A 27,939-nucleotide genomic window follows, 5' to 3' on the forward strand; every position below is an offset into this window, starting at 1 on the left:
CGTCGCGCCTGGGTTTTTTTTTTTTTATTACCCATCACGCCTCCACTCTTGTCGCTCATCGTCGGGGATTGCTTATTCGTTTAAACTTATTTCGCAACTAACCTGCTACTACAGGCCGTCCGGCTATCCGCGACCTGCCGACCCCCCCGGTAGCTTAGAGCCCAGCTATAAAGTTAGTATACGATGTGCTGCAGCTGTACACTAAGTACGTGAGACGCAAGCACATCCTTCGGCACTTTCTCTGTGAAACCCTGAATGGATTTCTACTAAAAGGATATCATAAGTAGCTTCATCGAAACCTCAAAATGGTTTGAAAAAGAAGGTGAAACGTGATAGCATATATATAAGGTCTACGAATAGTGCATCAAATTGGCACAGCAAGTGCTAATTGAGCCCGAAAGACAACAAGGCTGCACCCATACTACCTATCCAACTGCGGTTGCACTGAAGCTGTAATACCCTTCACAAATAGAAAAGATTCTATACAAGAACTTGATTTTAATCGATCAGTTTAGAAGGCAGTTATATGCTATAATGGTCCAATCTAAATAATATTTTCGGATATTGTAGCGTTGCCTTGGATAACAATTCGAGCAAAATTTCAGGAAGATATTTCGACAAATACATATATAAGTTTCTAAGACATCTCCACAAATAGAAAGGCTTCTTAAAAGGACATGATTTAAAACGTTCAGATTGTATGACAGCAATACTCTATAAGTGATCCGATATAGACGGTTTCTGACATGTTTAGTGTATAATAAATCTTACAAAAAGAGGCTCAAAGTATTTTAAATAATTAAATTAGTAAGAAACCACATCAATTATCATAAGCTCAAAAAATTCAAAATCAGAAATCCACATGTTCATTACTTTCATCATTAATGTAAATAACTTGTTATAAGAGGATTGGGCGTTGTTATATCTTGATTTAATCCGTTTGTATCCGTTGTATGAAATTTATACTTCTGCACATGAAAATGGTTCAATTTAGCACAGTTGTATATAAAGTCCCTCTAACCTGCTGGATTACTATTTTTAAGGTAAGTGCGAGCATAAGTCATTCATACCCAAAATTTGGGTCATCTAAATTAGCTAAATAATATCTACTGCAGTGGGTAAAAGCTAATTACCGGTTATTGTATTTGAATAGGTACATACAATATACATATATAGTACATATGTGTGGACAGATCTCAATTTTTTACAACTGTTCACATATCACATACATTAGAGTGAGTCATACAAAAATTAAACTTAAGGGGTATGTGAACGCATACATTTTAGCACTTTTTAGGAAAATTTTTTTATGCGACAACAAAATTCAATCATTTTAATGTTTTTAATATATTTTTATCTGTATTTTGAAATGTACAAAAAAAATGTTTTTCGTTTTTTAGATTTTTAATATATATATATTTTTTTAATCAAAGTAGTCCCCAACAAAAAAAAAAGTAGTTCACTGGTCATGGTGATAGCGGCTGTTCATGTTGTCCGAAATAAAAAATCGAATGAATTATTATTCAGTAGTTCTGCGGCTATCGTCCCTACCAAATATAATCAATTTCATTAAAAAAAATGTCGAGCTTCAAAAAAAGTCACGAAAATCTTTTTTTTCGTTAAAAATCGTTTAAAAAAATATGAAAATATTTTCGAAAATAAACAATTCTGGTAGGGACGATAACTATAAATGAGTAGAAGAACATATGTAAATTTTAAAGCAATCGGTTGAATAGTTTGAACAGTTTCAGAAAATGATGATTCGAGAAAAATGCTTTTAGAAACGTAGCAGCTGTAACTTATCAAATACTATGAATTTCGGTCTGAATTTTTCACAGCATGTTTTCAATAGGTTTTACTGTCAAAATTTAAGAATATAATCGATTTTTCGAAGTGATTACATGAGAATACTCCCTTAATAAGTTAAAATGAACCTACTATTTATATACAGAGGTAGAATTTTTAGCTTCATTCATTGAAAAGTGTGGATGAGCATAGAAAGTTTTAAATTTAAATAATACGCAAAACATCGGATTTCATTAAAAATACCAAAAATTTAATATTTAACTTGAAAACTTTTAATCAAAAAACATTAAAATATCAACTTCTAATTCTTTAACTTTTCAAAGGTCTTAAGTACATACAAGAAAATTCCCTGAAGTAGATTATTTAGGTAATTTTATGATCGAAAAAAAGTTGATGATTAAAAGACTTATATTTTAAAAGCATATAGACATAAAGAACATGCGCGACATAATGAGTTCACCATACCTGAGTTAGACTTAGGTACCATCGGAACATATTCATTTTTTCATACAATTATGTGTTTTATTCTCTACAAGAATCGGCAAAATAAAATATTTTATCTTTAATGGTTAAAGATTAAGGTTAAGGTTTTTTACGAGTTATTTAAATGTGAAACCTTAAATGCTCTTCGGCCCCTTTTAAAATGAAGCTAAATATTTGGCCTTACAGTGATATTATATATATATATATATATATATATTGTGTATATTTGTATATAAAATTTTTATTCTTCATTTAAACTCAAAAATTCGATTGTGTAGTTTGTGGCTTGCCCTATTATACATGCTTTATTTACCATATGTATACCTACTCGTCATATGTGAGATTTAGCTTTGAGTACAACCGGACCAGTTTTTTTAATGTAATTGCGTATGCTTTTGCACAAGTTTTGTTCATTCGCTTTACTTTAAATCATTTTGCAAAAATTTGAAAGTTTCAGCAAATCTATTACCTGTAACGTTCAATAACTACATATACAACTTAACCGATTGCCATTACTTATATCGGACGTTAAACGCGTTTCAGACTTTGTATACGACAGCCGTACAGTTAATTTACTTTTTAACTAAAATATTTTGTATTTGTTCAAATGTATGCTGTTTTACGTTGCTTTACATTAGTGTGTCTAGTGATCAATGTGCTTATTATTTTAACATTTACTGAGATTGAGTCAACTGGCGCCCGTGGATATACGGTATTTCCAATCAAAGCGGCATTTAAATCGGCTACTGCTAATAGCAATGGGCTCAAACTGTCCTCTGGTGTACAAAACTTCCCTTCGGTAATTTTACCGCCAGCAGTAGCACAAATCCACGTGGACTACACGCATCAAATGCATCCATTCTGTGAAAATGTTGTAGGTAGCGATGTTAGTGAAAGTTTTGGGCGAAATTACGTCGATGAGATGCCAATGGCAGCGGATGCAAATAAATCATTTCAAATTGTAAATGAGTGGAAGTATTTAGATTTTGAATATCCGACTTATGCACAGCGCCAACAAGCCATCGCAAATCGGTGAGTTTCGTGGTAAGATCTTACTCAATTGTTCAGTTTGGTGATGTCCTCATATTCCAATTTATGTCAGAATAAAAGCACATCATATACATATGTATGTTCTGTATAAAAATGTGTAGACTAGATGGTTTCTTTACCTCTGCTACTCTAATTATTGCTGTCCTACAGATATTCAAATGTTTTGTTGATTCTCACGTATTACGTAAAGAGCTCTACCCGCGATTATAACCATATTCGTACAGTGATATCCACTATTTCGGTTATTATCAAAAAGTTTATGAGTCTGTACCGCAAATTTCGCTTTGATAATTGTTGAACAATTTCGTTCAGTTTAAGTACATTAAAGGTGAAAATTACTAAAGTGTGATAACTCACTAAATAAATAAGTCAGAACCTCTAAGTTTCACATCCTACATGATACAGAAGGGTCTTATAGGAGCGGATGAACTGGGCAATGGACGTGGCACTGCCCACATTTAATAAAAATCCTATAATCCTATATATTTCAACCAATATCACATTATCCTGTTATTCTAATATTACGTTGCATAAATGGGCGAAATCATATGTCATAATTTTATATTCCATAGGAACTTTAAACTTTACATTAAATCGCGAGCTAATGATGGCTATTGAAATAAAACTTTGCATTGCTTACTACCGAAAATATTGCTTAATTTCTGAGATTATTGAAATTCAGAGAGAATCTTTCCATGATAATAATGTGACTAAATATCAAAAAATGCGTATATCCAAGTCAATACTTGCCGTGGTCCCAACATCCCTAATAAATTTTCGAATTTTATACCGCATAATATGTGAGTAACTTAAAGAAATTCTTCCTAATGCGAATTACTCCAGCTCCGAAATACTACGTACATACTTATAAGATATATTCGGTGTTAGTGTCTTGCCGAATTCGCATCTTTGCGGTGTTTTGCTGGTGATCAAATGTTCGTGTGTAAACTTCGTGTCCAATTCGTAAACGTATATAAATTGACCATTTTGGTTTTGACGTGTTTGTTGGGTATACGGGCCTGGGCCATTCATGTACATTGAATTTGGTATGTCGGTGACGGAAATTTTTCCAATTAGCTGCCTTTTTTGTTGTATATATTGGGATATACATATAATAAATTCGCCAATTAGCTCATTTCCGTAATTCCTTGATGATTTGGCACCCAGAAAAGAACAATATTTTTGCAACAATAGACTGTGAAAACATATTAGAATATTTTCTTGCGTTATTCCATGCAAACGAGCATGTCTTTGGTATGGCTAAAGCCTTGGCGGTGAATATGGAATAATGATCAGGAAGGAGGCCTCCTGAAGTTATGTTGTTGTTTATAGACATGTCTTGCTATAGCCATGACGGAAAACCGGGTTTTCTTCTTGTTAATGTAGGCAGCTGTAGGTTAAGTTGCTTATGAAGTGATGCACAGCGACGAATGATGGATAGAACTTTATAAGTGCGCTTATTCATCTTATTAAGTATTGAAAGTTCAAAAGTCAGTTGTTTTAATATACCATAAAATAAAAAAGATTTAAATAGTTTCGCGGTATATTAGAAGTACAATCTTAATATATAAAAATCACGTGTCACATTGTTTGTTTGCGATGGACTCCTAAACTACTGAACCGATTTTAATGAAATTTTTAACACTGTGTGCAGTTTGGTCCAACTTGAAAGATAGGATAGTTTATAATTCTCCTTATAGTCGCATTATTTATTTATTGCAAATTATTTGTTTATTATTAGCAAAGAGCTATCCACCAGTTGGTGGCGCTAACAGCGGTATTGAGTGCGCTATGTTACAGTAGATGGCGCTACAAACATTAAAAACATTAAATGAAAATGCGTTGTTTGAAGTTTATATTATTTGTGGTAAAGTTATACGAGTCTATGACTTCCAAAAAAAATAAAAATTGGGCGGGGCGAAGTTCGCCGGGTCAGCTAGTATAAAATAAGTTTTAATTGTATAAAATGTTGGATGTCTTAATTTAAATGCCCAAAAATCATTATTTTGCCCGATCAGTTTACAATGGAAAATTATATAAAAAACGCTTATTTTGAGGCCCTCTTACACTGGAATAAGTGGGCATCTTTTTATCCTTGATCGTTAAAAAGATTGAGGTTTTTTTACCACGAGATTTGGTTGAGGAAGATCCCCATAGCAGAGATAAAGATATGTCCAACTCCCCTCTCATTGGAAGTGAGAGAACAATTGCTAAATGTCAAAACCTCCTGAACTTAGAAAGTTGATCGAGTTCAGGAGGTTTTGACGTTTAGCAATTGGAAACGAGCGATGGCCAGATTGAAATCTTAACAAAGAAATATGTAAACGGAGGGATTTGTTGCATTGTTAAAGACCATTTACAAAAAATGTAAAACAATGAAAATAAAATAAATTTATGAAATTTAAATGTATTTGATGAAACGTTTTGTAATGTCAAGCATCATAGTATTATTTTCAATGGAAAATTAGTAAAAACATTTATTGATTAAGAGCTAAGAAGCTTAAAACCTTTTATTGGGTATTGAAAGGTCAAAAGTCAGTTGTTTTAACATACCGTAAAAAGATTAGATAAATTCTCTATATATTAAATAACCACTATATAGTAATTTTTATTCTTACTAAATGTTGGGTGTTTTAATTTAAATGCCCAAAAATTATTATTTTGTCCAATCTGGCCATAATAGAAAATGTTATAAAAAACGCTAATTTTGAAGCGCTCTCACACTGGAATAAGTTGAACATCCCTCTATTTCTGCCCGTAGTGTACTACATGCCTTGAAGTCGCCATTGAAAATTAAAAGTGTTTTCAAATTAATTAAGGGGTTCAAAAAATCATGTACTGAAAAATTTTAACAGGGAGGAATGTACGTATTTATTATTGTTAGTTTTGTATCCTTTCATATTCCATTGCAATATTTTAGTAGTCATTAAAAGGAGAGGAGAGAAATTGAATCAGATGTTGTACGTAATGGGAAATAGAAAATCAGAGAGACTTGACTAGGAGTTAGGTTCATCCATTGATTTGTCCAATTTCTTTGTGTATTGTTCGTGAGAAATTCCACGGCTGGTGAAAGACAGGTAACTTACCGAAAGAATGTTTGGAATGCTTGTTGTATTTTTAATTTCGTTGCTTTCGTTTTCGTTTTCGTTTTTGTTTTTATTTTCATTTGTTGGGTTACTGAAGGCGGGAATTAAGGATATAGTGGGAGCATTTTTTGGTTTTTGCTAGGTTGATCTGTATTTTTTTGTGCTGTTTTTGTTTGTAATGGCTTTGCTGGTTTGAATATGGGTTTCCTTGACGGAGATAAAAGAGGAGGCGGTTACTGAAGAGTAACTCAAGGAATTAGTAATGGGAGTTTGTTGTTGGAACAAAATTGTTTTCATTTCCGATATTTCTTTTTGCTCTTGGTATTTTTTACACGTGGGCGACGAAGCCGAGTGTACCTTCCTACAGTTTGGACACTGTGATGGCGACCAGTTATTTGGAGAATAAGGTGGAAATTGTAATTTACCCATATAGTTTGATGCTTACAGTGTTTCACCGTATGACACCGTAAGAATTTTTGCAACGCATTGGGTTTGGGATGTATTCTCGTACCTTCACAGCATTCCCAAAAATATAAAGTTTGCTGGTAAGTGTGTATAGGTCAAAAGTTATAAGAACAACACCATTGGGTCTAGGTATACCATCTATGATTCTGTTGAATTTGTAAACCGACGTAACGTGTTGTGCTTTTCGTTCACTGACAATCTCTTCTTCTAGTATGTTGTTGAGAAAAGGCGCGTAGATTGTACCTTTGATGTTATTTAGGGATTCATGTAGTTTACACGTGATATCACAGATTCGAGGTAACTGTTTGGTTTTCAAGAATTTTGGCCATCTCTTTGCTTTTGACAAGCAGGACGAGACTTCCATCGCGTAACGTAGCTTTGGAGATTATTTCCTTGCTAACGAGTTGAACGATTGATCTACGATTGTCTCTTTTTCGGCTTTCACTTAGCAGAGAAAACATGTTTCCTCTTCTGTGGGGTGGCCTCGGGCCCATGATTTTTTAATATATCTGTTTTTGTTTATTTGAGAATAACACATTTATAAAGAACGAAAATGTAATAAAGCAAAAACGTGAGAACAATTGAGTAAGCGTAGTTAATTACCTACCCAATTTATTGGGGAATACAACACACTCGCGCGAGTGTTTAAAATGGAAAAAAGTTATTTATTTAACAGGCACAATTTATTTAAAGTAATCGTTTGTTTACAGAATGCTTTGCGAAACTATATGTATGTATGTATATAGGTAGAAGAGTTGGATCGCTGTCGGCGCGGATGGAACGATGACGATCGAAAAGAAGTGGGAACTCCGCGGCGCAGTATAGAAGCGAAAGTATGAAAGTTGTGGCTGGGCGGCTTGTGTAGAACGAATTGAACATCGAATTGTATCTGCTTTCTCCTTGTCCATCCTTTTCGATGAGTGAGTGTGTAGGTATGGTGAGTTGTGTTGGTGTCATCAGATGGTGAATTGAGCTGTCTTTTATTAGTGTGCGCCAGTTGTCCCGGATAGAGTGGGGGCAGGCTGAACTCATTTAAACATCCTGGGCCCCCTAGGCGAATATTTTGCCTAGTATGCTGTAATTTGGCGTACTGCTATTTGAGTAGCCGAGGCGCAGAATACATTCTGACAGCAGAAGTATTTGATGATGGAGTTTTAATATACTCTCGTTTATCCGGGTGTGCAGACAACGGATTTCGATTTAAACATAACACATGTATTTGGATGCATTTTAATTTGCGTGCAGGTATTTGAGAAAAGCAACTTTATTTTGAGTTTTCGGTTTTGACTCATTATTGTAGCAAACAAAAGTATGCGTTGTTTGCTTTTGTTTATTTCAGTAGCGGTTATTTGACAATTGTCTATTATTTGTCTGTTCTTTATTATCGGCTTATGAAGGATAGTAACCCCACGCCTGGCTTAGATATGGCCAGAATGGGTACTCCTTAGCTCTGGAGTTAGGACTGTGACAAAGGAGGGATCTTGCGAGAGAGTGGCCGGTAATTGCGAACGGCTTCATTAGAATTATAATTTTTTAAGTGGTATGTGATTCTCACCAACTACCCTTATGAGAAGCGCTAATGTAGGTGCGATAAGAGCTACCTTTGCTTTTGTTAAGTCTAGGTGCGTCACAGTATTGCATTGGGAGTATGGTGATCCCTTAACTTGCTTTTGAGATTTTATTTATTTGAAAATTTAATCCTCTGTGGGGCAATATTGTATGAAAAGTGTCAATTTTGGTTTTTTTTTTTTTTTTTGACTTTTTGAGACACTTTTTTTTATATGTTTAGGAGCGTATGCACTAATTTGACGTTTAGTACCGCGCCACATAGTTTGAGATTTTTTAAGCAGGTTTCTTGTATCATTATTGGCAAAAGCCATCCTGCGGGGTCGAAAAGTTACGAACATATCTTATTGTTTCTATATGAAGTTGTCAGGGGGAATCTGACTTTGTTTTTTCTACCATTATGTGGGGTATTCGAAAATTGTGGCTCTTGTGGTTGTCGTACGACGTACCGGCCATTATTTGATCGAGTAATTGTGACTTTAGAGCAGTCTTCACAATACTGATCTTCTACAGTTTGAAATTTCCTTAATTGTGAATTAAGGTATTTATTTGTATTGTACTCAACTTGAGTTGGTGTGGTGGTAACTAGTTCTGTAACTAGTCCACTTTGTATTTGGCTGTGAAGCGTTTGAGCTTTTTGTGCCTTTGAGCAACATGGTGTCTCTTGGCAATTTTTTGTATTTTGGGTTTCGGGATTCGCTTTCGCAATTAAACCCGTGGATCTTCCTTGTGAATAAGCGCTTCTTTGGGGTGAGATGGGATATATGCTGTAATGAAGCATTGTATGATGTCTTTTATGACAATATAAGCAGTTAAATTTGCTTTTGCAATTTTTAAGATTATGAGTATGGGACAAGCAGTTTGTACAGAGTCTTTTTGATCTGACAAAGTTGTTCCTTTCGTTTATATTAAGTTTTTTAAACTTTTCGCAAGATTTTAGCTTGTGCCCTCTTGTGCATAGTTCGCATGACGTATGTATTCTTTGTTCGGATGTGAACGATTGTATTTTGTTAAAAATTATGTTTGATTTGTTTTTGCTTTTAGCTTGAGGTCTATTTAAGCTTCTATTTTGGTCGTTTTTAATTTTCTTAGTTTTGATTATTTTTTCTTCTAACCTTTCCGCAATTTCATATTGGGTGGTGAGAAAATCTTTCATTTGTTGCCACGTTGGGCACTTTTTTCGTGATGAGAGCGATTGCTCCCATAGAAGTAACGACTTTTCTGGTAATGCGGCGGTGCAAATGTTTACCAGAATAGGATCCCAGCTGTCTGTGGGGATATTAAGTGTCGATAGAACCGACAAACAATTAGAAACAGTGGATTCTAGTTTAATGAATTCTACACTTGTTCCTTTCTTAATTTTAGGCAAGTTTAATAGTGTCGTTACTTGCTTATCGACCAATATTCTTTCGTTTTCAAATCTAGCTTTTAGAGCTTCCCAAGCCAAATTGAAATTGTCGTCATTTAATGCGAACTGTTTAACTATTTCGCCTGCTTGACCTTTAGTTTTGTATCTGAGGTGATACAATTTTTGCGCTTGTGACAATTGAGGATGGTTTATGTACACGGCCGTGAACATGTCCCGGAAGGACGGCCATTCTTCATAACCTCCGTAAAAAGTTTCTGTGTCACAAGCGGGCAACTCGAGTTGGATGCCTGAATATGCCTTCTGACTGTATTCTTGTGGCAGCTCTACTCTACTGTGGGGAGTAGGTGCGATTGCTTTTATGAGCTTTAATTGATCGGAGATCATAGCTTTCGTTTCTTCATATTGGTCCAAGCAGTTTTCGTAAATATCGTAAGCCGATGATTTAAAATTATGTGTATCTGAATCGTTAGAATCTAAAATGGCGTCATGAGCCACTTGGAGCCGAGTCCAAAAGTTTTCAAGATTTTGAATTTTGATTTCTAATAACGATTCAGAGTTTTCATTAATCGGCAAAGAGGCAAATCTAGTGCAGTATCTTAATAAACTGTCACTTTGTGAAATGAATTTAACAACCTGTATTGAGCGTGTAGCTCCTACAGGTGTATTTTGATTTGTGCCGTTATGAACCATTTTTGCAAAATAATATTATTTAGTTATATTTTAGTTCGAAAATATATTTGAATTGTTAATTGGTATTCAAAACCGCGCTTTTTATTAATTAAAATGTTTGATGTCCGAATTATTTATTTTTAGGTACACCCTAATAATTGGCTTGTATGTACTTGTTTTTGTGCAATTGAGAGCTCGTCGCAGAGATCAATATGCTTTGTACATAAGTATGCGCGAATTGTTTGTGCTTATAATTATGCTTGTTCTTAAGCAATTGAGAGCTCGTTAGAGAGATCAATTAGCTTTTTGTCCACAATCCTGCTTGTTTTTGTTTGCCAAAGAACAAGAGGTATGCTGGATAATTGCAAATGTGGACTTTGAACTTTTGGTTTGTTTTTTTTTTTTTGGAGATTTTGTTTTGCGTCACAGGCAGATTTTGCCGTATGATTATATGTACAAATATATTTATATATGTATGTTCGCTCTAAGAAGAGAGCGCGGAAACGCAATTGAAAAACGTAAATCTGTTTATATGTATATACATATGTGTTAATGTGTTTGTTATTGTTTGGCAAAATATTTGCACGACGAAAAGAGAGTGCGAAAACGGATTCGGTAAAATGTTTTCCGTATGCAATATTATATATATGTACGTAATTTGTCTGTTAAGGTTTCTGTGAATATGTTTTTGTGGTATGTACATACATATGTATATTAAGAATATATGGGGATAAATATGTTTCCACTAGGTATACATATGTATATGCGAATATGTATGTATGTATGTCTTTTTTGCAATTCTTGCTTTGTTTTTTGTGTTACAATTTTTATTTATGTTTGTGCCTTTGCTTACTTCATTTATGCAATCCTGCTTAATGTTATGTTAAACATAAGAGGTATGCCGGAAGAATTGCAAGATGATACTTGAATGTTTTTTGTTTGTTAATAAGTGTTTGAATACACGAAGGTAAGCTAGTACCTAGGCAATAATGTAAAATTATTTATTAACATATATTGATATACATATATACGTTATACCAAACTGTGTTCGTTTTTCCCGCAAAATAAACTCGAAACTGGGGCAGTTTGGCAACGTTTTTCCGCTGTTAAAACGGATTTCGAAATACGGATTTTATATTCGCATAGGTTTTACATCCATACATACATATGTGCATTAAAATAGATGTAATGAAATGAAATAAATACGCTCACTTCGTTTTTCCTCACGGGGGCGTTTTATGTGCTATACTATAGGTGTTTACAAGCCAGGGCGTTTTGTTCCAATTCCTTTTCCACTCCTGAAGTCTGCTGGATAAGAGAACGGCTAATAGTTTTTGTTGATTTATAGTTAGTAGATATTTTGTGTTCGCGCCCGAATATTTGTTATACTTTGTTTTTATTTATGTTTTGTTATAAGTTTTCGTGCCCGTGTGTGGTTTTTATTGTTTTTTGTTTGTTAAAATTGTTTATTATATTTTGTTTTAAAATTCGCGCACATATGTTTGTTGTATTTTTATTTTGGGGGTTACGCGCCCGGTTTATTGTTCTGTTCAGTGTTTTTTGTTTTTGTAAAACTTTGTATGTTTTGGTTTTGTAAGTACCGCAGCTTTGGTTGTTTTTTTTTTCTTTCGTTCCACTGCACTTTTTTATATTTTTGTGGTTTGTTCTTCTGCACTCTTCTATAGTTCCCTTTCCTCAGCACACTTTTTCGTTATGTATACATATGTTTGTATGTATTAACATATATTTAGTGTTATAGAAACTGTTTACAATTTTCCTCTTTTTTTTTTTTGAGGTCACTGCACCTTTTTTCCTTTTTTTTCGCTTTTTTCACTGCACACGGTTTTTGTTTTGTTTTTTCACCGCACAGATATATTTATATGTGATTTGCGGATTTTGTTTTTCCACTGGTGCCTTTCTGTGAGGCTCGAAGGACCATAGTTAATTACCTACCCAATTTATTGGGGAATACAACACACTCGCGCGAGTGTTTAAAATGGAAAAAAGTTATTTATTTAACAGGCACAATTTATTTAAAGTAATCGTTTGTTTACAGAATGCTTTGCGAAACTATATGTATGTATGTATATAGGTAGAAGAGTTGGATCGCTGTCGGCGCGGATGGAACGATGACGATCGAAAAGAAGTGGGAACTCCGCGGCGCAGTATAGAAGCGAAAGTATGAAAGTTGTGGCTGGGCGGCTTGTGTAGAACGAATTGAACATCGAATTGTATCTGCTTTCTCCTTGTCCATCCTTTTCGATGAGTGAGTGTGTAGGTATGGTGAGTTGTGTTGGTGTCATCAGATGGTGAATTGAGCTGTCTTTTATTAGTGTGCGCCAGTTGTCCCGGATAGAGTGGGGGCAGGCTGAACTCATTTAAACAAAGCGAATTTATCACCGATGACGTCCGTTCACGCGGAGTATTAAAGTGTGATCACCGAAAAACGCTACTTCCTTCCTCAGATTCCTTCCTTAGCGTGCAAAATGTGTCAAAAGTTGAGCCCGTGTTAAAAACTCAGAAATCCGCCATCTTTTTTGTTCTCAATTGAACAATGTTGCCATTGCTCAAAACGCATATGTAGTTTTGTACACATCTAAGTTTTTAATTACAATTTTTCATAATATAAAATATCAAAACTGAAAACAAACTATTAGTTTATATGTTTATAAATAATAGCATTCGACTCTGATTTTTATATAGTTTAAGAAAATTTCAAACATATTGAAGACAACTTTTATAATTACTACAGTATATCGAGATTGTCAACCCTGCGTTGTGAGAGAGCAATCAGGTGACACGTTTCTAAAAATGAGAGCGTTGTTGAAATTCTGTAGAATTAGATGTCGGTAATTTGTAAAATTATTTATATACATATATGGGTGATAATGGCCTACTGGGGAAACGGGCACTCAAAAATAATATCGTTAACGCCCTATTTGCATACATCAGTGGTAGGTAGTGTCGAAAATCCAAAATACGCAAAAGTTATTTATAAAATGTCCAATCTAATATTTTTTAGCAGTGGCATCATTGGCAAATGTTATAAAAAATGCGAGTTTTGACAGCTCTCTCTCGAACGAAAGAGATTTATATCAAGTTATCTATGCCAGGGATAAAGGGATGCCCAGCATATTCCAGTGTGAGAGCGCCTCAAAGTAAGCATTTTATATATGGGCCATTCCATCAATTGGCGACATCGTTTTGTACCCGTGGTTCTCCGATTTTGACGAAACTTTAGAATATCATAATATAGACTAAAATAAGAATATCTGTAAACTTTTTAGTGGCCAAAGTTGCTCCATTGTTTTTTGGCGCGCAATTCAAATTCAGATCAAACAAAAAAATGGCTTTTTCTTTTATTTTTTAACGACCTCAAAACTGAGTGAAAAAAATTTTGAAGTTATCCATTTTAATGTAAAAAAATCTCAGCTTTCTGATAAAAATATTTTCGAAATCCAAAAAAAATTCAAAATCCAACAAAAAACTGTTTTTTCCAAAAATCCTGCTTTTTGTGCTCTTTCCCCACTTTTTTTTCAAAATTGACATTTTTATTCGATTCCTCGTTAAATTTTACATAAGAATCAGTGTTCAAAAGTATGGGACTCTGATCCCATGAACAGAAAAAAAAATTCAAAGTTGACGCTCAAAATCCAAAAAACAACATTATTTTCCAAAAAATCCGGTTTTTTGTGCTTTTCCACCAACTTTTTTTCAAAATTGACTTTTCCATTCGATTCCTCGTTAAATTCTACATAAGAATCAGTGTTCAAAAATGTGGGACTCTGATCCCATCAACAGCAAAAAAAATGCAAAGTTGTCGCTATACCGCGCAGTGTGTTCGCTTAGAAGGTTGTGTGAAAGAGGTAAATGTGTAAATTGTATTCTTAGACTTGGATTAAGAAGAAATCACTGTCTTCATTCATAAAAATATGCGCCGTACAGCGACAACTTTGCATTTTTTTTGCTGTTGATGGGATCAGAGTCCCACATTTTTGAACACTGATTCTTATGTAAAATTTAACGAGGAATCGAATAAAAATGTCAATTTTGAAAAAAAAGTGGGGGAAGAGCACAAAAAGCAGGATTTTTGGAAAAAACAGTTTTTTTTTGAATTTTGAAATTTTTTTTGGATTTCGAAAATATTTTTATCAGAAAGCTGAGATTTTTTTACATAAAAATGGATAACTTCAAAATTTTTTTCACTCAATTTTGAGGTCGTTAAAAAATAAAAGAAAAAGTCATTTTTTTGTTTGATCTCAATTTGAAGTGCGCGCCAAAAAACAATGAAGCAAGTTTGGCCACTAAAAAGTTTACAGATATTCTTATTTTAGTCTATATTATGATATTCTAAAGTTTCGTCAAAATCGGAGAACCACGGGTACAAAACCATGTCGCCAATTGATGGAATGGCCCATATAATATTTTCTACTGTAGCCAGATCGGGCAAAATAATGATTTTTGGGAATTTAAATTAAAATACCCAACATTTTATACAATTAAAGATTATTTTATATTGGACTTCTAATATATCGCGAAACTATTTAAATCTTTTTTTATGATATTATGGTATATTAAAACAACTAACTTTTGAACGTTTAATACCTAATAAGGTGAATTAAGCCCACTGGTTCTCAATTAATAAATGTTTTTAATCATTGGTAATTGAAAATTAATGTTACTATGCATCACATTGCAAAACGTTTCATGAAATATCTTTAAATTTCGCATTTTTTTTAGTTTTCATTATTCTACATTTTTTACTAGCGATATTGGACGGTAGCAAAAAATCGTTCCGTTTACAAATCGTCAAACTTACCTGATCCAGACAACTGTCAAAGTTCGTTAGGTAAGCGGTTCACACATGTCCAGTGACAGGAGAGATGGGCATGTCTTCATCTTCTTCTGAATGACGTGAAAAAGTTGTTGTGAAATGTTGAATTTTTACTCAACATTTTGTTTTGTCAACACCTGAATGTATTTATCCGGCTGATTGATAAAAATTTTGGGAATATAATACAATTGGTTACACTAAAACTTAAGACTTCTTTACTTGTTTTATCCTATTTTTTAGCGATTTTGTTCCAGAAAATAATTTGCCATTGGGCATTGATGTTTATGGTGACCGTATGTTTATTACCACACCTCGTTGGAAGGACGGTGTACCATCAAGCCTCAACTATTTGCCTTATCCGCCCAAAGAACGCAGTCCAGCCTTACGCCCCTATCCAAATTGGAGCGTACATAGTAATGTCAAGGAACTTAACTGTGGTAAACTTATTTCGGTATATCGTTCTTCAATAGACTCTTGTGGTCGCTTGTGGGTTATTGATTCGGGCATAGTTAATGCAACAGTTAAATTAAACCAGATTTGTCCACCAAAAATTGTGGCTTTTGATTTAGCTACCGATAAAATGATTGTAAGCTTTACGCTGCCGGCGGACCAAGTAAAAGAAGATTCTTTGCATTCAAATATTTTGGCCGATATTCAAGACAATCAGTGCGAAGATGCCTACATTTATGTAACAGATGTGTGGCGCTTTGGTATTGTCGTATACAGTTTGTCTAAAAATATTAGTTGGCGTGTAACTAATTACAACTTCAATCCCAACCCTGTGGCATCCGATTTTAATGTTTATGGGTTAAATTTTCAATGGTTGGATGGCGTTTTTGGCATGAGCCTTTCGAATCAAGCAACGCCTTCATATGGTGAGCGCACGTTATATTTCCATCCAATGGCGAGTTTTAAGGTAAAAATATATACGGTTTACTTTTCTGATACTAAATTACTGATTTTATATTTATTTTTTGAAGGAATTTTCTATTTCGACCAGATTGTTGCGTGACGAAAAACTATGGCCAACAAGCGCTCAAAAACTATCAAAATACTTCGTTGAAGTTGGCGATCGCGGAGATCTTGGACAGTCATCTGCAGCAGGTATTGCACGCAATGGGATAATGTTTTACACACAGGTTCATCGGGATAATGTAGCTTGTTGGGATACCACTAAGCCATATGTGCGTGGCAATTTGGCGATGTTGTTAAGTAGAGGGCAAAAACTGATACAATTTCCCAATGATTTGAAAGTAGACCAAGAAGAAGAGCAAGGAGTATGGGTGATGAGTAATAATCTGCCGATCTATTTGTATGGACAGTTGGATTACAGTGATGTTAACTTTCGTATTTTGCGAGGTGGTGTAAATGACATTGTTCGCGGCACTATATGTGACACACAAGTGCAAGAGGCACATACTAAGGTCCCTATTGTAATCCAGTTACAAGAAGGAGAATGTTATTAAGACTTCAATGGAGTTATTATGTCCATAACTATGAATGACAACCAGAAGTACGTTTCCGTTTCGCAATTTTTGACTGTATTATTTGATACGATACTATTAACAACGTAAATTAGATGAAATAGCAATGTAAATAATGGCATTAAAATAAAGGCGTTTAGGTATGTCTACATGTACAAGTATTTGTAGTAACAAGTTAGCATGTGCCTCAGTATTTAAATATATATACGTATAATGCAAAAACGATATTTTTACATTTCATTAACCTAAAAAACGGTGTTCACTCACCTCCCACCAAAACACCCTAATGCGCTAACCTTTTAGGATTAAGTTATGTTCTATAATTCCTGTAAAAGAATAGACAATTTAAGATCATATCATTGAATTATTTGTCATCAGCGTCAGGTTCTGCTTGCAACTATTATTTAATACTTACATTTTTAAATTCATATATTTCCAATGGAATGTCACGACGTAGGCAGGGACAAGCTCGCACGAGCTGACCTCTGTTGTAGTAGGGAGGTATCTAACTACACCTGGTAGACTTCCTGGGTTTAAATAGTACAGCATCTAGTTAGGGAGTCTTATTATGGTTGAAGTTACAGACAGGACTGGATTAAGGTGTCAAGCAACCCATGCCTAGCATCTCGAACTGTGCTTAGGGATTTCTGGCGCCCATCCTTACATGGGTAGTGGGGCCATGTGAAAGCGGACATACTTTTCCTTACACTCCTGGGTCTAAAATGTTAGTCTGGATCACCTGTATAAACGTCGGAGGGAGCTAATTGTTCTCAGAAGCGAACAGCGTTTACTTCGAGCTCAAGAAAAGCCAGGACAAAGACGGAAGCGAATCTTGGTTCAGGAGGTAAGGCTCGAACTAGCAAGGGAGGTGAAGCCAATGCTGGCTCCAGGAAAGCAACAGTACCAGCTGCAGCCGGTTACAAACCCTGAAGCCAAAGTTTGGCTGCTAAGTAAGGAGAGGGGGAGATGCGAAAAGTGCTGCTGTTAGGAGCGCGTTTGCAGCGAAGGCAAGGTATGCCGTTTCTCGTTATTATCTATCTGAGAGGGGCTAATGAAGGAGCTTCAAGTATCCACTGAGTGTGCGAGAGCAATCCTGCCAAATTTTTTACTTGAACCGCCCGCAGGGGCAGACAAGCGACAGAGGTCAATTGAAGAGGTTAATCCGTAAGTCAAAAGACCATACACTAAGAGGGTGATGCCCGAAAAATTATTTGTAATGGTAAGCTTGAAGAGGGAGATCCCGAAGGAAGAATCCCCAGAGCCCACTGCAAATGGGTGCAAGCTGCGCTGTTTAATGTAGCGTTGGAGGCGCTGTTAAGTAATGCAGTTCCTCTACCGTCATGCGCATATGCCGGATGGTACCAGAGCTAAGTCAAGATGATAGCTTGTGATGACGAGCGATCGATCCAGCTATGCAAGGCCACAATAGCCGATTCCACGGAAGATCCCATGGAGTCCTCGAGCGACGTGGAGAACACTGAGCAAGATGATTGTTTTTCGGGTCTGAGTATGCAGACAGACTAACTGAGAGTGAGCTTCTGAACGACTCTCAATAAGATGCAAATAAGACAATAATTAAAAGATCTTCTTCAAATTAATCTTCACCACCGCAAATTAGATTTACTATGCCCAGTTAACTGCATGGCGTAGCCTGATTTCGTCCTCAATCAGGAGTGTTGGGTTAATGGAGAATATTGCGGATTGAGAACATTAGGTTATAACTTATGGAAAATTTGGACATGTACAATAGCTAATAAAAAACTAAAAAAAAACACTGGCAAATACCAGTTGGTGTCATGTTATATGCCATCGCAACTGAAAAAGAGCTGGTACGGGGAGTAAATCTTTCAAGTGATTGATTACAATCGGATCAAATTCGCACCACACAGTATGAAGCAGAACGGATATCGACCAAACGGGTGAGTTGCTCTTTGACTATTTACTGGGCACTAGGCTTTTGTTATGTAACAGAGGTAATATGTCAACATTCATAACAGGAAACCAACGGAAAATATTAGATACTCATGTCAGAAAAATTAATTAACCCCTCTTAAGGTCATAAAAAAGGAAGTAAGGAAAGGAAAAACAAATTCGTGGAAATCTTTTTGTAATGATATCGAAAACGCAGTAGAAGCATTGGATACTTTCAAAGCCAGACCACAGCTGAACAACAGTTCAAACTCTTCAAATCACCGGGGCCCGATGGTATATTCCCGGCATAATTACAGCAGTCTTAGAGCTACATAATAACCTGGTTAACAGCCATGCTAAATTAGAATGGCATTGAAATTCAACTATATTCTTTCAATATGGAGGAAAGCTAAGGCTACATTCAATATACCAAAAGCGGGTAAACACTTGTCATCATTTTTTATAAAAACCTTGAAAATGCAGGTACACATAAGAAGCAACCTAAATCCAGAAAAATTGCATTTTCGCAGTATGCGTGTTCTAAGGGAAAATCTATAAAAATCGCACTAAGCTCAGTGTTAACAGAGATCGAAAAATATCTGGAGAGAACACCCTTCTAATTTTCTTAGGCATATGTAGGAGGCGCTTTCAATAAGATCTTGCCTATAGCCATACTAAGCGCGTGTTCTAAGTGAAAATTCACAGAAACAGCACTAAGTTCAGTGGTAGCAGAGATCGAAACATCTAAGGATATGAAAGAATACACTCTTATAGCTTTCCTTGATATAAAAGGTGGTCTCAACAGCGTCCAGCATATGACCATACTAAGCGGCCTTAATGAGCATCTCTGAGACTCTCGGGAAATAAATTTGGCAAATGCTGTGGGCAGGTCAATCGCTGGGAGCTTGAAGGATATGTGCAGATCTGTCTGAAGGGGTAAATCCCAAGAAGGCCTAACTACCAACAAACATGTTCTGTATGAAATTGACAGCTAGACCAGCTCTTAGACTGAGGGAATACTTCTTTTTAATCGTCAGAAACAAAGGGCCATTCTATGAAAATTAAAAGAGTTCCCGTTGAGTTGAAACTAAACTGATTTTCAATATTGCCATCCTTTCCAGAGAGAAGTAGATAACCGCGTGGGGAGTGGTGTCTTTTCTGCTAAACTAAATACCAAAATCGCCTTCCATCTACCAGACCACTGTTGTTCATACATATATAAACATTAAAGTTTAATAACATTAAGATTAAATTATATATAGAACATTATATTTGGGACACAAATACATTAATTACACACATAAACAACACATTAAATAAAAAATATATACTCGTACTGTAAACTAAATGTCAAGTACAATGGTAAGCAACAAAATTGTAATATGAAACTTGCTCATAAAAATTAAAAAATCTTTCCTATCGAAGAAAAACTCATAAATTAGAGTATATGTACATAAAAAGACTATAAATATACAAAACGTACATACTCCAAATGTTAATGCGCACAAGCAGCAACCGATAAGAAAGTATCAAGCGTGCTTACGTATGTATATTAGAACCCCTGCCAGCCAGGAGAAGTTAAAAAACTAGTGAAACAGTGGGTTGAAAAAGTGGTCAGATTGCCATAGGCCACGTGGAGATTCTAACCACTTTTCCCCTCACACGTACGTATACATGTTATCATACATCTCTGTTGTGCTCATTCAGCAGTGTCATATAAAGAAGTATATCTGTCCTGCTCTAATATCCCCAATCGACAGCTGATGCAGGGTTGCATTTTCTCTTTCCTAATTTAAAATATTTTTAAAATTCTAAACATTTTAAATTTAAATTTGTTTATTTTTCTTTATCAATAAGCATTCTTTACAGAATCACAAATATGTACATATGTTCAATAAAAAAATTATTAATATCTGAAAACAAAGATTAATTGTATAAAATGATAATAATGCCTTAAAGAAAAGATTAATTAAATAAAAATAGTGATAAAATCATGAAAAAACTTTAATTAAATAAAAATAACAATAGCATCTGAAAGAAAAGAATAATTATATAAAAATGATAATAATATCTGAAAGAAAAGAATAATATTATCTGATTATTTGCTGCTTCTGATGATATTGCTGCTGCTGCTATTTACAATTCAGTTCTGATTTCAAATGCTATAAAAATAAATGAAATATATGAAAATATTGTTAAAAAATCACATAAAATTTATTCACTTACCTTCTTGTTGAACGAGCACGAATGGCATGCGTCTTTCAATCGTTTTTTTATTACCCGTTTTAAGATTTTCTTTTGGCACTATTGACAATTATGTTTCTCCTTCGCACTCATTCAAATAAATCAAGAAATTATATAATTTTCGAATTTAGGTAAACAAAAACTAACCCGAAAATGTGCGTTGGTGTTAGTGCATAGAGAAAAAATGTGTCTTTGTATTGAAATATTTGAGAAAAGTGGGTAGCCGTAGCTGGCAGGGACGTTAAATGCACTGATCTAAAGAGTTGTAAATATCAGTGCCTTGGCATAAGAAGCATGAAATAAAAATAAAATAAATATTTACACATATGTACACTAAGCATTCCTATGTCAAATGTATGGGAACCTAGAAAATAAATAACAACCCCTTGAGTTAAGCTACAGCGCCTGGTTTGAGGGAGGATTTTTGTTTTGTCAATCACTAACATTTGAAGGGGTAAGAGTTGAAAAAAAAATTAAAAAATTTTTTTTGAAACACCCTACTAAGCATCCACATTTATACATATATACCTAGTTAAGAGATAGTTGTGAATTCAAGTGAGGTGGTTGAGTTTTTGGTGCGAGCTGGGGTATTTTTTCAAACTTCCAGTTTTAACACCAGTTGATGCCTTTCTGCGGCTTTTGGAAACTTTAACGATTCAAACGGACACTATACTTATAAGAAAAGATAAGTACAATTTGCATTTTTTAACAAAAATCCATTTGCACTTACCCGCGTATATATTTCTGAAAACCGATTACTTTTCCCCTGAAAACAGCAATCCTAACAAAATGCGTGCTAATATTTTTGCATTGCCGTTTTGTTTTGATCAGCTGTTCTCTTTTTGTTTTTCCTTTCTCGTATTCCCTTTGGTGTTGGCATTGCCGACTATTGAAAATATAAGCAAGGTTTTAGGGGCAGTGACTGAACATACTTATTGTCAGCAGCTTCCAACTATTTTCTCATTGAGGTATGGCCTCTAAGAACAGTAGTGGATGCACCCCCGAGAATCCATTTAGAAGGAACTCAAAAATTATGAGAACGCTCCTAACAGGAAAACTGAAATGTCCACCGCTGCTGGATCAAATCCTCCGAAACTACCCAAAAATTTAACCAGTTGGGTAGTAAATTAAAAGAACTGGAGAACATGATGGTTGGCCAAAGGCCAAACCAGGCCATGCGCGACCTAGTAAGCAACATAGTGGTGCTACATACTAAGGTAGGGAAGGAATCCCAGGTTTACCCAATGGGTAAGGAGTGAAAGTGCCTTAGAAGGAGTGGTCGGTGAAATGGCTGTCACAGCCAAAAATCCACAACGTCATGATTATGTACAAGGATTTGGATGAAATATCTTCTCCAGAAGAGATTTGAAGCTGTGCAAAATGAGTGCGGAATAGAAAATCAGCGAAAAATAAACATTAAGAGCATACGAAAGACCCGAAGCGGAACACAAATAGCTATCTTATGCCTGCGCACCCAGGACGCCAAGACTGCGCTCAAGGTAAACAAAATAAAAATCGGGTGGTCTGTTTGTCGCCCCCGGGAATACTCCCCTATTCCCCGTTGCTTCAGGTGTTTCCATCTGGGGCACATGGCGCACAAATATTGCAACCCGAAGTCATATACTAACGATGATCGATGAACATCTGGAAATAGCGAAATCGTTAGGGAAATGAGGATAATACAATTAAATTTGAATCATTGAGCAGCAGCACAAGAGCTACTAAAAGACAGTATTTGAAAAAAAAACATTGAAAAGCGACAACATTGAAGCGAACAATACTCTCAGCGTTCGGAAAGCACCTTGACTACAGACATATCTGGAAAGGTCATGTAAGGGACAACCATTTATGTCTCGCTCCGGAGGTCATAAATTTTTCACATGGGCAAATATACGAGGCATATATTTTGTTAGCTGCTATGCTCCTCCCAGTGCCTCTATTAAAGGTTTTGAAGACTTTCTCCTGGAACTTACTCTAGAAACCAAAGGAAAATCACCAATTATAATAGCCGGCGACTTCAATGCGTGGTCGACCGCTTGTGGGAGTAGGCGCACAAACCATCGTGGGCGTCTGATACTTGAATTCCTCAGCCAAACGAATCTTACGATCTTGAACAGCGGAACGCAAAATACTTTTCAAAAGGGAAAAAGGCTCCATAATCGACCTCATGTTTGCCTAGTACATTCTTAGTAGGCGGATTAAGTGGGCGGTAACGGACATACATATAGTGACCACTTCGCTATTATTGCTGAAGTCTCATATGCCGGAGGGACGGAACGCCAAAAACAAACAAAAAGATTTTGATGCAGAACCACCGGAAGCCAGCGTATTGGTTGAATGAAGAAATAGCTGCGCTAAGAAAGCTGTGCAATTCAGCTAGCCGCCGCCTACAACGTAATCAACGTGAAGAAAATGAAAGCAGTCTCAGGCAAGTATTTAAAAATCAGAAAAAGCTTCTAAAAACAGCCAACGGCCGCCGTAAAAAGAAGTACTTTGAAAAACTCTGTGAGAAAGCAAACGAAGACCCCTGGGGAACAGCATACAAAATCTGTATGTCTAAATTCAAAAATAAGGCCCAACAACCAAAAAGCGCATCCTTTATGAGAAATATCGTCGAAACTTTGTTTCCAAAACACCGCACTATTGCTGTTCAAAATTGAACATGTTCATTGCTACCAAAGGACGGACAACAACATTATATTTAATCCTTTTATATATTTCATAATTGTTAAATAAGATAAGAAAAATGTTATTATTGTAATACATAAATTATGCAGTCCAAATATATTAGATAAGACAGAGGCAATACAAAACATACATAAATAAACACATAAAAATATATGAATTTATATTCAGAATACATACATATACGAGTCACGTATGCATTAATATGTATAACGCGTGCACTCAAGAAATATAATAAACGAAGGCGAAACATCCCCTGCTTAGGGTTGTGCGCTGGGTTTGGGACCCGCCACGTAAAAAAACACCCCCAATGAAAAATAACCAACAGCCTCAGAAGAGAAACCCCCCTTTTGATGACGACCATGGCAAAAGAAATAAGGATTTTGATTTGAGGGCATGCACCTGGAATGTACGGTCCGTTAATTGGGAAGATGCCGCTGCGCAGCTGCTTGATGTCCTCACGAAAATAAAGGCCGACATCACCGCCGTCCAAGGAATGCGATGAACAGAGACTAGTAGGTCCTTGCGGCATTTACTACAGTGGCCATATAAAGGAGCGCAAGTTTGGTGTGGGATTCGTGGTGGGAGAGAAACTCCGTCGCCGAGTACTATCATTCACTCCGGGGAATGAACGTCTAGCCGCATCAAAGCGAAGTTCTTCAACATATCCACGCCCCGACGGAAGAGAAGGACGATGTGACCAAAGATGCCTTCTATGAGCGCTTGGAGCGCACTTATGGGAACTGCCCCCGCCACGATGTCAAAATTGTGCTTGGCGACTCTATCGCCAGGGTGGGCAAAGAAGGTATCTTTGGCACGACGGTCGGTAACTTCAGCCTCCACGACGAAACATCCCCAAATGGGTTAAGGCTGATCGACTTCGCCAGGCCCGAAATATGGTTATCTGTAGTACTAGATTCCAACACAAGAAAATACGTCAAGTTATCTGGCTGTCTTCGGATCGAAAAGCCACCAACCAGATCGACCATGTTGTGAGAGACGGAAGACACGTCTCCAGTGTTCTAGACGTGAGCACGCTCCGAGGTCCTAACATCGACTCAGACCACTACCTTGTTGCAGCCAAGAATCGCACCCGCATCTATGCACCAAAAAGCGCACGTTAACAAACACAAGGAAAGTTCGACGTCGAGAAGCTGCAATCACAACAGACAGACAATCACAACAGAGAGCACTCGTCAACAACTCGGTATAAGGGAACTGTGGGACGGCATTTCAAACTCCTTACGTACAGCTGCAACCGAAACCATTGGTTTTCGGAAAGTGCAAAAGAATAGCTGATACGACGAGGAGTGCCGTGTTGCAGCGGGGTGAAAACAGGCTGCCTACCTCGCAATGTTACAATCGACCACAACACGTGCGGGATGGGATAGGTACCGGAAGTTGAAGAGGGAAGCGAGACGCATTTGCAGAAAGAAAAAGAAAGAGGCCGAAATGCGTGAGTATAAAGAGTTTGATAAGCTGGCCGGCAGGGGTAATGCTCGATAATTCTACGAAAAAATGCGGCAGCTTACAGAAGGTTTCAAGACCGGAGCATACTCTTGTAGAGCCCCCAAATGTGATCTAGTCACCGATGCCCAGAGCATACTTAAAGTATGGAGGGAACACTTCTCCAGTCTGCTGAATGGCAGTGAGCGTATAACGCCACGAGAAGGCGAACCCGATTCCCCAATCGATGACGATGGAGCAGACGATCCATTGCCCATGAAGAAGTTCGAAAGCAATTACCCGTCTGAAGAACAACAAAGCAGCGGGGACCGATGGATTGCCGGGCGAGCTATTAAAACACGGCGGCGAAGAACTGATGAGGAGCATGCACGAGCTTCTTTGTAAAATATGGTCGAACGAAAGCATGCCCAACGATTGGAATTAAAGTGTGCTATGCTCAATCCATAAAAAGGGAGACCCCACAATCTGCGCCAACTACTTTATGATAAACCTTCTCAACGTCGCGTATAAGGTTCTATCGAGCGTATTGTGTACAAGATTAAAGCCCACCGTCAACAAACTGATTGGACCATATCACTGTGGCTTTAGACCTGGCAAATCAACAACCGACCACATATTCACCATGGACCAAATCTTGGAAAAGACCCGTGAAAGGAGAATCTACACACACCACCTCTTCGTCGATTTCAAAGCTGCTTTCGACAGCACAAAAGGAGCTGCCTTTATGCCGCGATATCTGAATTTGGTATCCCCGCAAAACTAATGCAGCTGTGTAGACAGACGTTGAGCAACACCAAAAGCTCCGTCATGATCGGGAAGGACCTCTCCGAGCCGTTCGATACCGAACGAGATTTCAGACAAGGCGACTCCCTATCGTGCGACTTCTTCAATCTGCTGCTGGAGAAAATAGTTCGAGCTGCAGAACTGAATCGAGCAGGTACAACCTTTTTTAAGAGTGTACAGCTGCTGGCGTATGCCGCTGATATTGATATCATTTGTCTGAAATGGGGCTGCCAGTGAACGAGGGCAAAACGAAATATCTCCTGTCATCAAACAAACAGTCATCGCACTCGCGACTTGGCTCTCACGTCACTGTTGACAGTCATAACTTTGAAGTCGTAGATAATTTCGTCTATCTTGGAACCAGCGTAAACACCACCAACAATGTCAGCCTGGAAATCCAACGCAGGATTACTCTTGCCAACAGGTGCTACTTTGGACTGAGTAGGCAATTGAGAAGCAGAGTCTTCTCTCGACGAACAAAAACCAAACTCTATAAGTCACTCATATTTTCCGTCCTGCTATATGGTGCAGAGGCCTGGACGATGACAACAACTGGTGAGTCGACGTTGCGAGTTTTCGAGAGAAAAGTTCTGCGAAAGATTTATGGTCCTTTGCGCGTTGACCACGGCGAAAATCGCATTCGATGGAACGATGAACTGTATGAGATATACGACGACATTGACGTAGTTCAGCGAATTAAAAGACAGCGGCTACGCTGGCTAGGTCATGTTGTCCGCATGGATGAAAACACTCCAGCTCTGAAAGTATTCGACGCAGTACCCGCCGGGGGAAGCAGAGGAGAGGAAGACCTCCACTCCGTTGGAAGGACCTAGTGGAGAAGGACCTGGCTTCGCTTGGATTATCCAATTGGCGCCACGTAGCGAAAAGAAGAAACGACTGGCGCGCCGTTGTCAATTCGGCTATAATCGCGTAAGCTGAGTCTACGCCAGTAAAGAAGAAATATGTACTTAGGTTTGGGCAATTGATTACAAATGCGCACGAGTTACATATATAGATCCACAAAAAACAATATGTAATGAAAATCCCAACGTAGACGAAATCATAAGAAAATACTTAAATCAACCCAACAATATTATTGTGTAAAACATTTATTTATTTGTTGGTTTGATTTAAATTGACACTCACATAAATATGTATAGCGAAAATGCAAGTGTCTCAAGTGATTACTCAACAAGAAGAAGCTATTAACCAAATGAGGTTGCAATATGCGAACCAAGTACAACCTCAATCATTATTAAACACGAAAGAGCTGTTACAATAATTTAGACAGTTGAGGTGTTTGGACGAGGGGCATGATATAATGGCGTTTATAAAATCAGTGGAAGCCATCATCAACTTATGTCCACAAAACAACCAACAATTGACAAACCTGACGATGACAATAATAGCTAACGAAAAGATCCTGTGAGATGCCTGGCAGGAAATTCAAACTAAATTAATACGAGTACAACAAGGAAGACCAACGACAACATATGGCGACATCTTTAACAAATGCAGAAATATAAAAGTAAGTAATTTAAGAGAATTATTTATTATATTATTATTATATATTATTTGATGAGGATAAGCCTTATATTTATAAGCCAGATAGGGTGGCAGAGATTTAGTTAGGTTATTAATTGATGAACGATTTTGTTGCCAAAAAATTTGGAAACAAAGCAGTATTCACTTTCACGATGTTAAATAAAAATTCGCACGTATTTCTAGTGTAAAATAATTTAACGTTTATTTAATGTTATAAAAAATTTTATATAAAATATAATGTTCTGTTTGAAATCCGAGTACACGTATACGGAGCGGGGAGGATGTCAACCGGACCGCTGAGTGATCGGAGTAGGTAGTAGTGTTGACGCGGCGCAGTATCTAAGCGAATGTGTGTTGATGCGAACTGTGTGTAAGGAAGAGTGTCTGCTTTTTTTTTGTCCATCCTTTTTGCGGAGCGGGTTGGTGTACAGATGTGGTGAGTTCTGTTTTAGTGTCATCTGCTGCGGTGAACTGAGCTGTTTTATTAAGGTG

The 27,939-nt window shown here is 36.7% G+C and overlaps 2 protein-coding genes across 2 annotated transcripts in view; one reads left to right on the forward strand and one right to left on the reverse strand.

Moving 5' to 3' along the window:
- LOC125779314 (uncharacterized) overlaps positions 1-27,939 on the reverse strand; it is a 280,552-nt gene that overhangs the window by 208,637 nt on the left and 43,976 nt on the right. The gene's annotated exons all lie outside the window — the stretch shown is intronic.
- Positions 2,524-17,037, forward strand: LOC105222324 (protein yellow). The gene is made up of 3 exons (XM_049460555.1): positions 2,524-3,321; positions 15,569-16,244; positions 16,309-17,037. The coding sequence occupies exons 1-3, from the start codon at positions 2,897-2,899 to the stop codon at positions 16,792-16,794; spliced, it is 1,587 nt and encodes a 528-aa protein (XP_049316512.1). The 5' UTR covers positions 2,524-2,896; the 3' UTR covers positions 16,795-17,037.

The sequence above is a fragment of the Bactrocera dorsalis genome, chromosome 6 (assembly GCF_023373825.1).
Source record: "Bactrocera dorsalis isolate Fly_Bdor chromosome 6, ASM2337382v1, whole genome shotgun sequence".
NCBI lineage: Eukaryota > Metazoa > Arthropoda > Insecta > Diptera > Tephritidae > Bactrocera > Bactrocera dorsalis.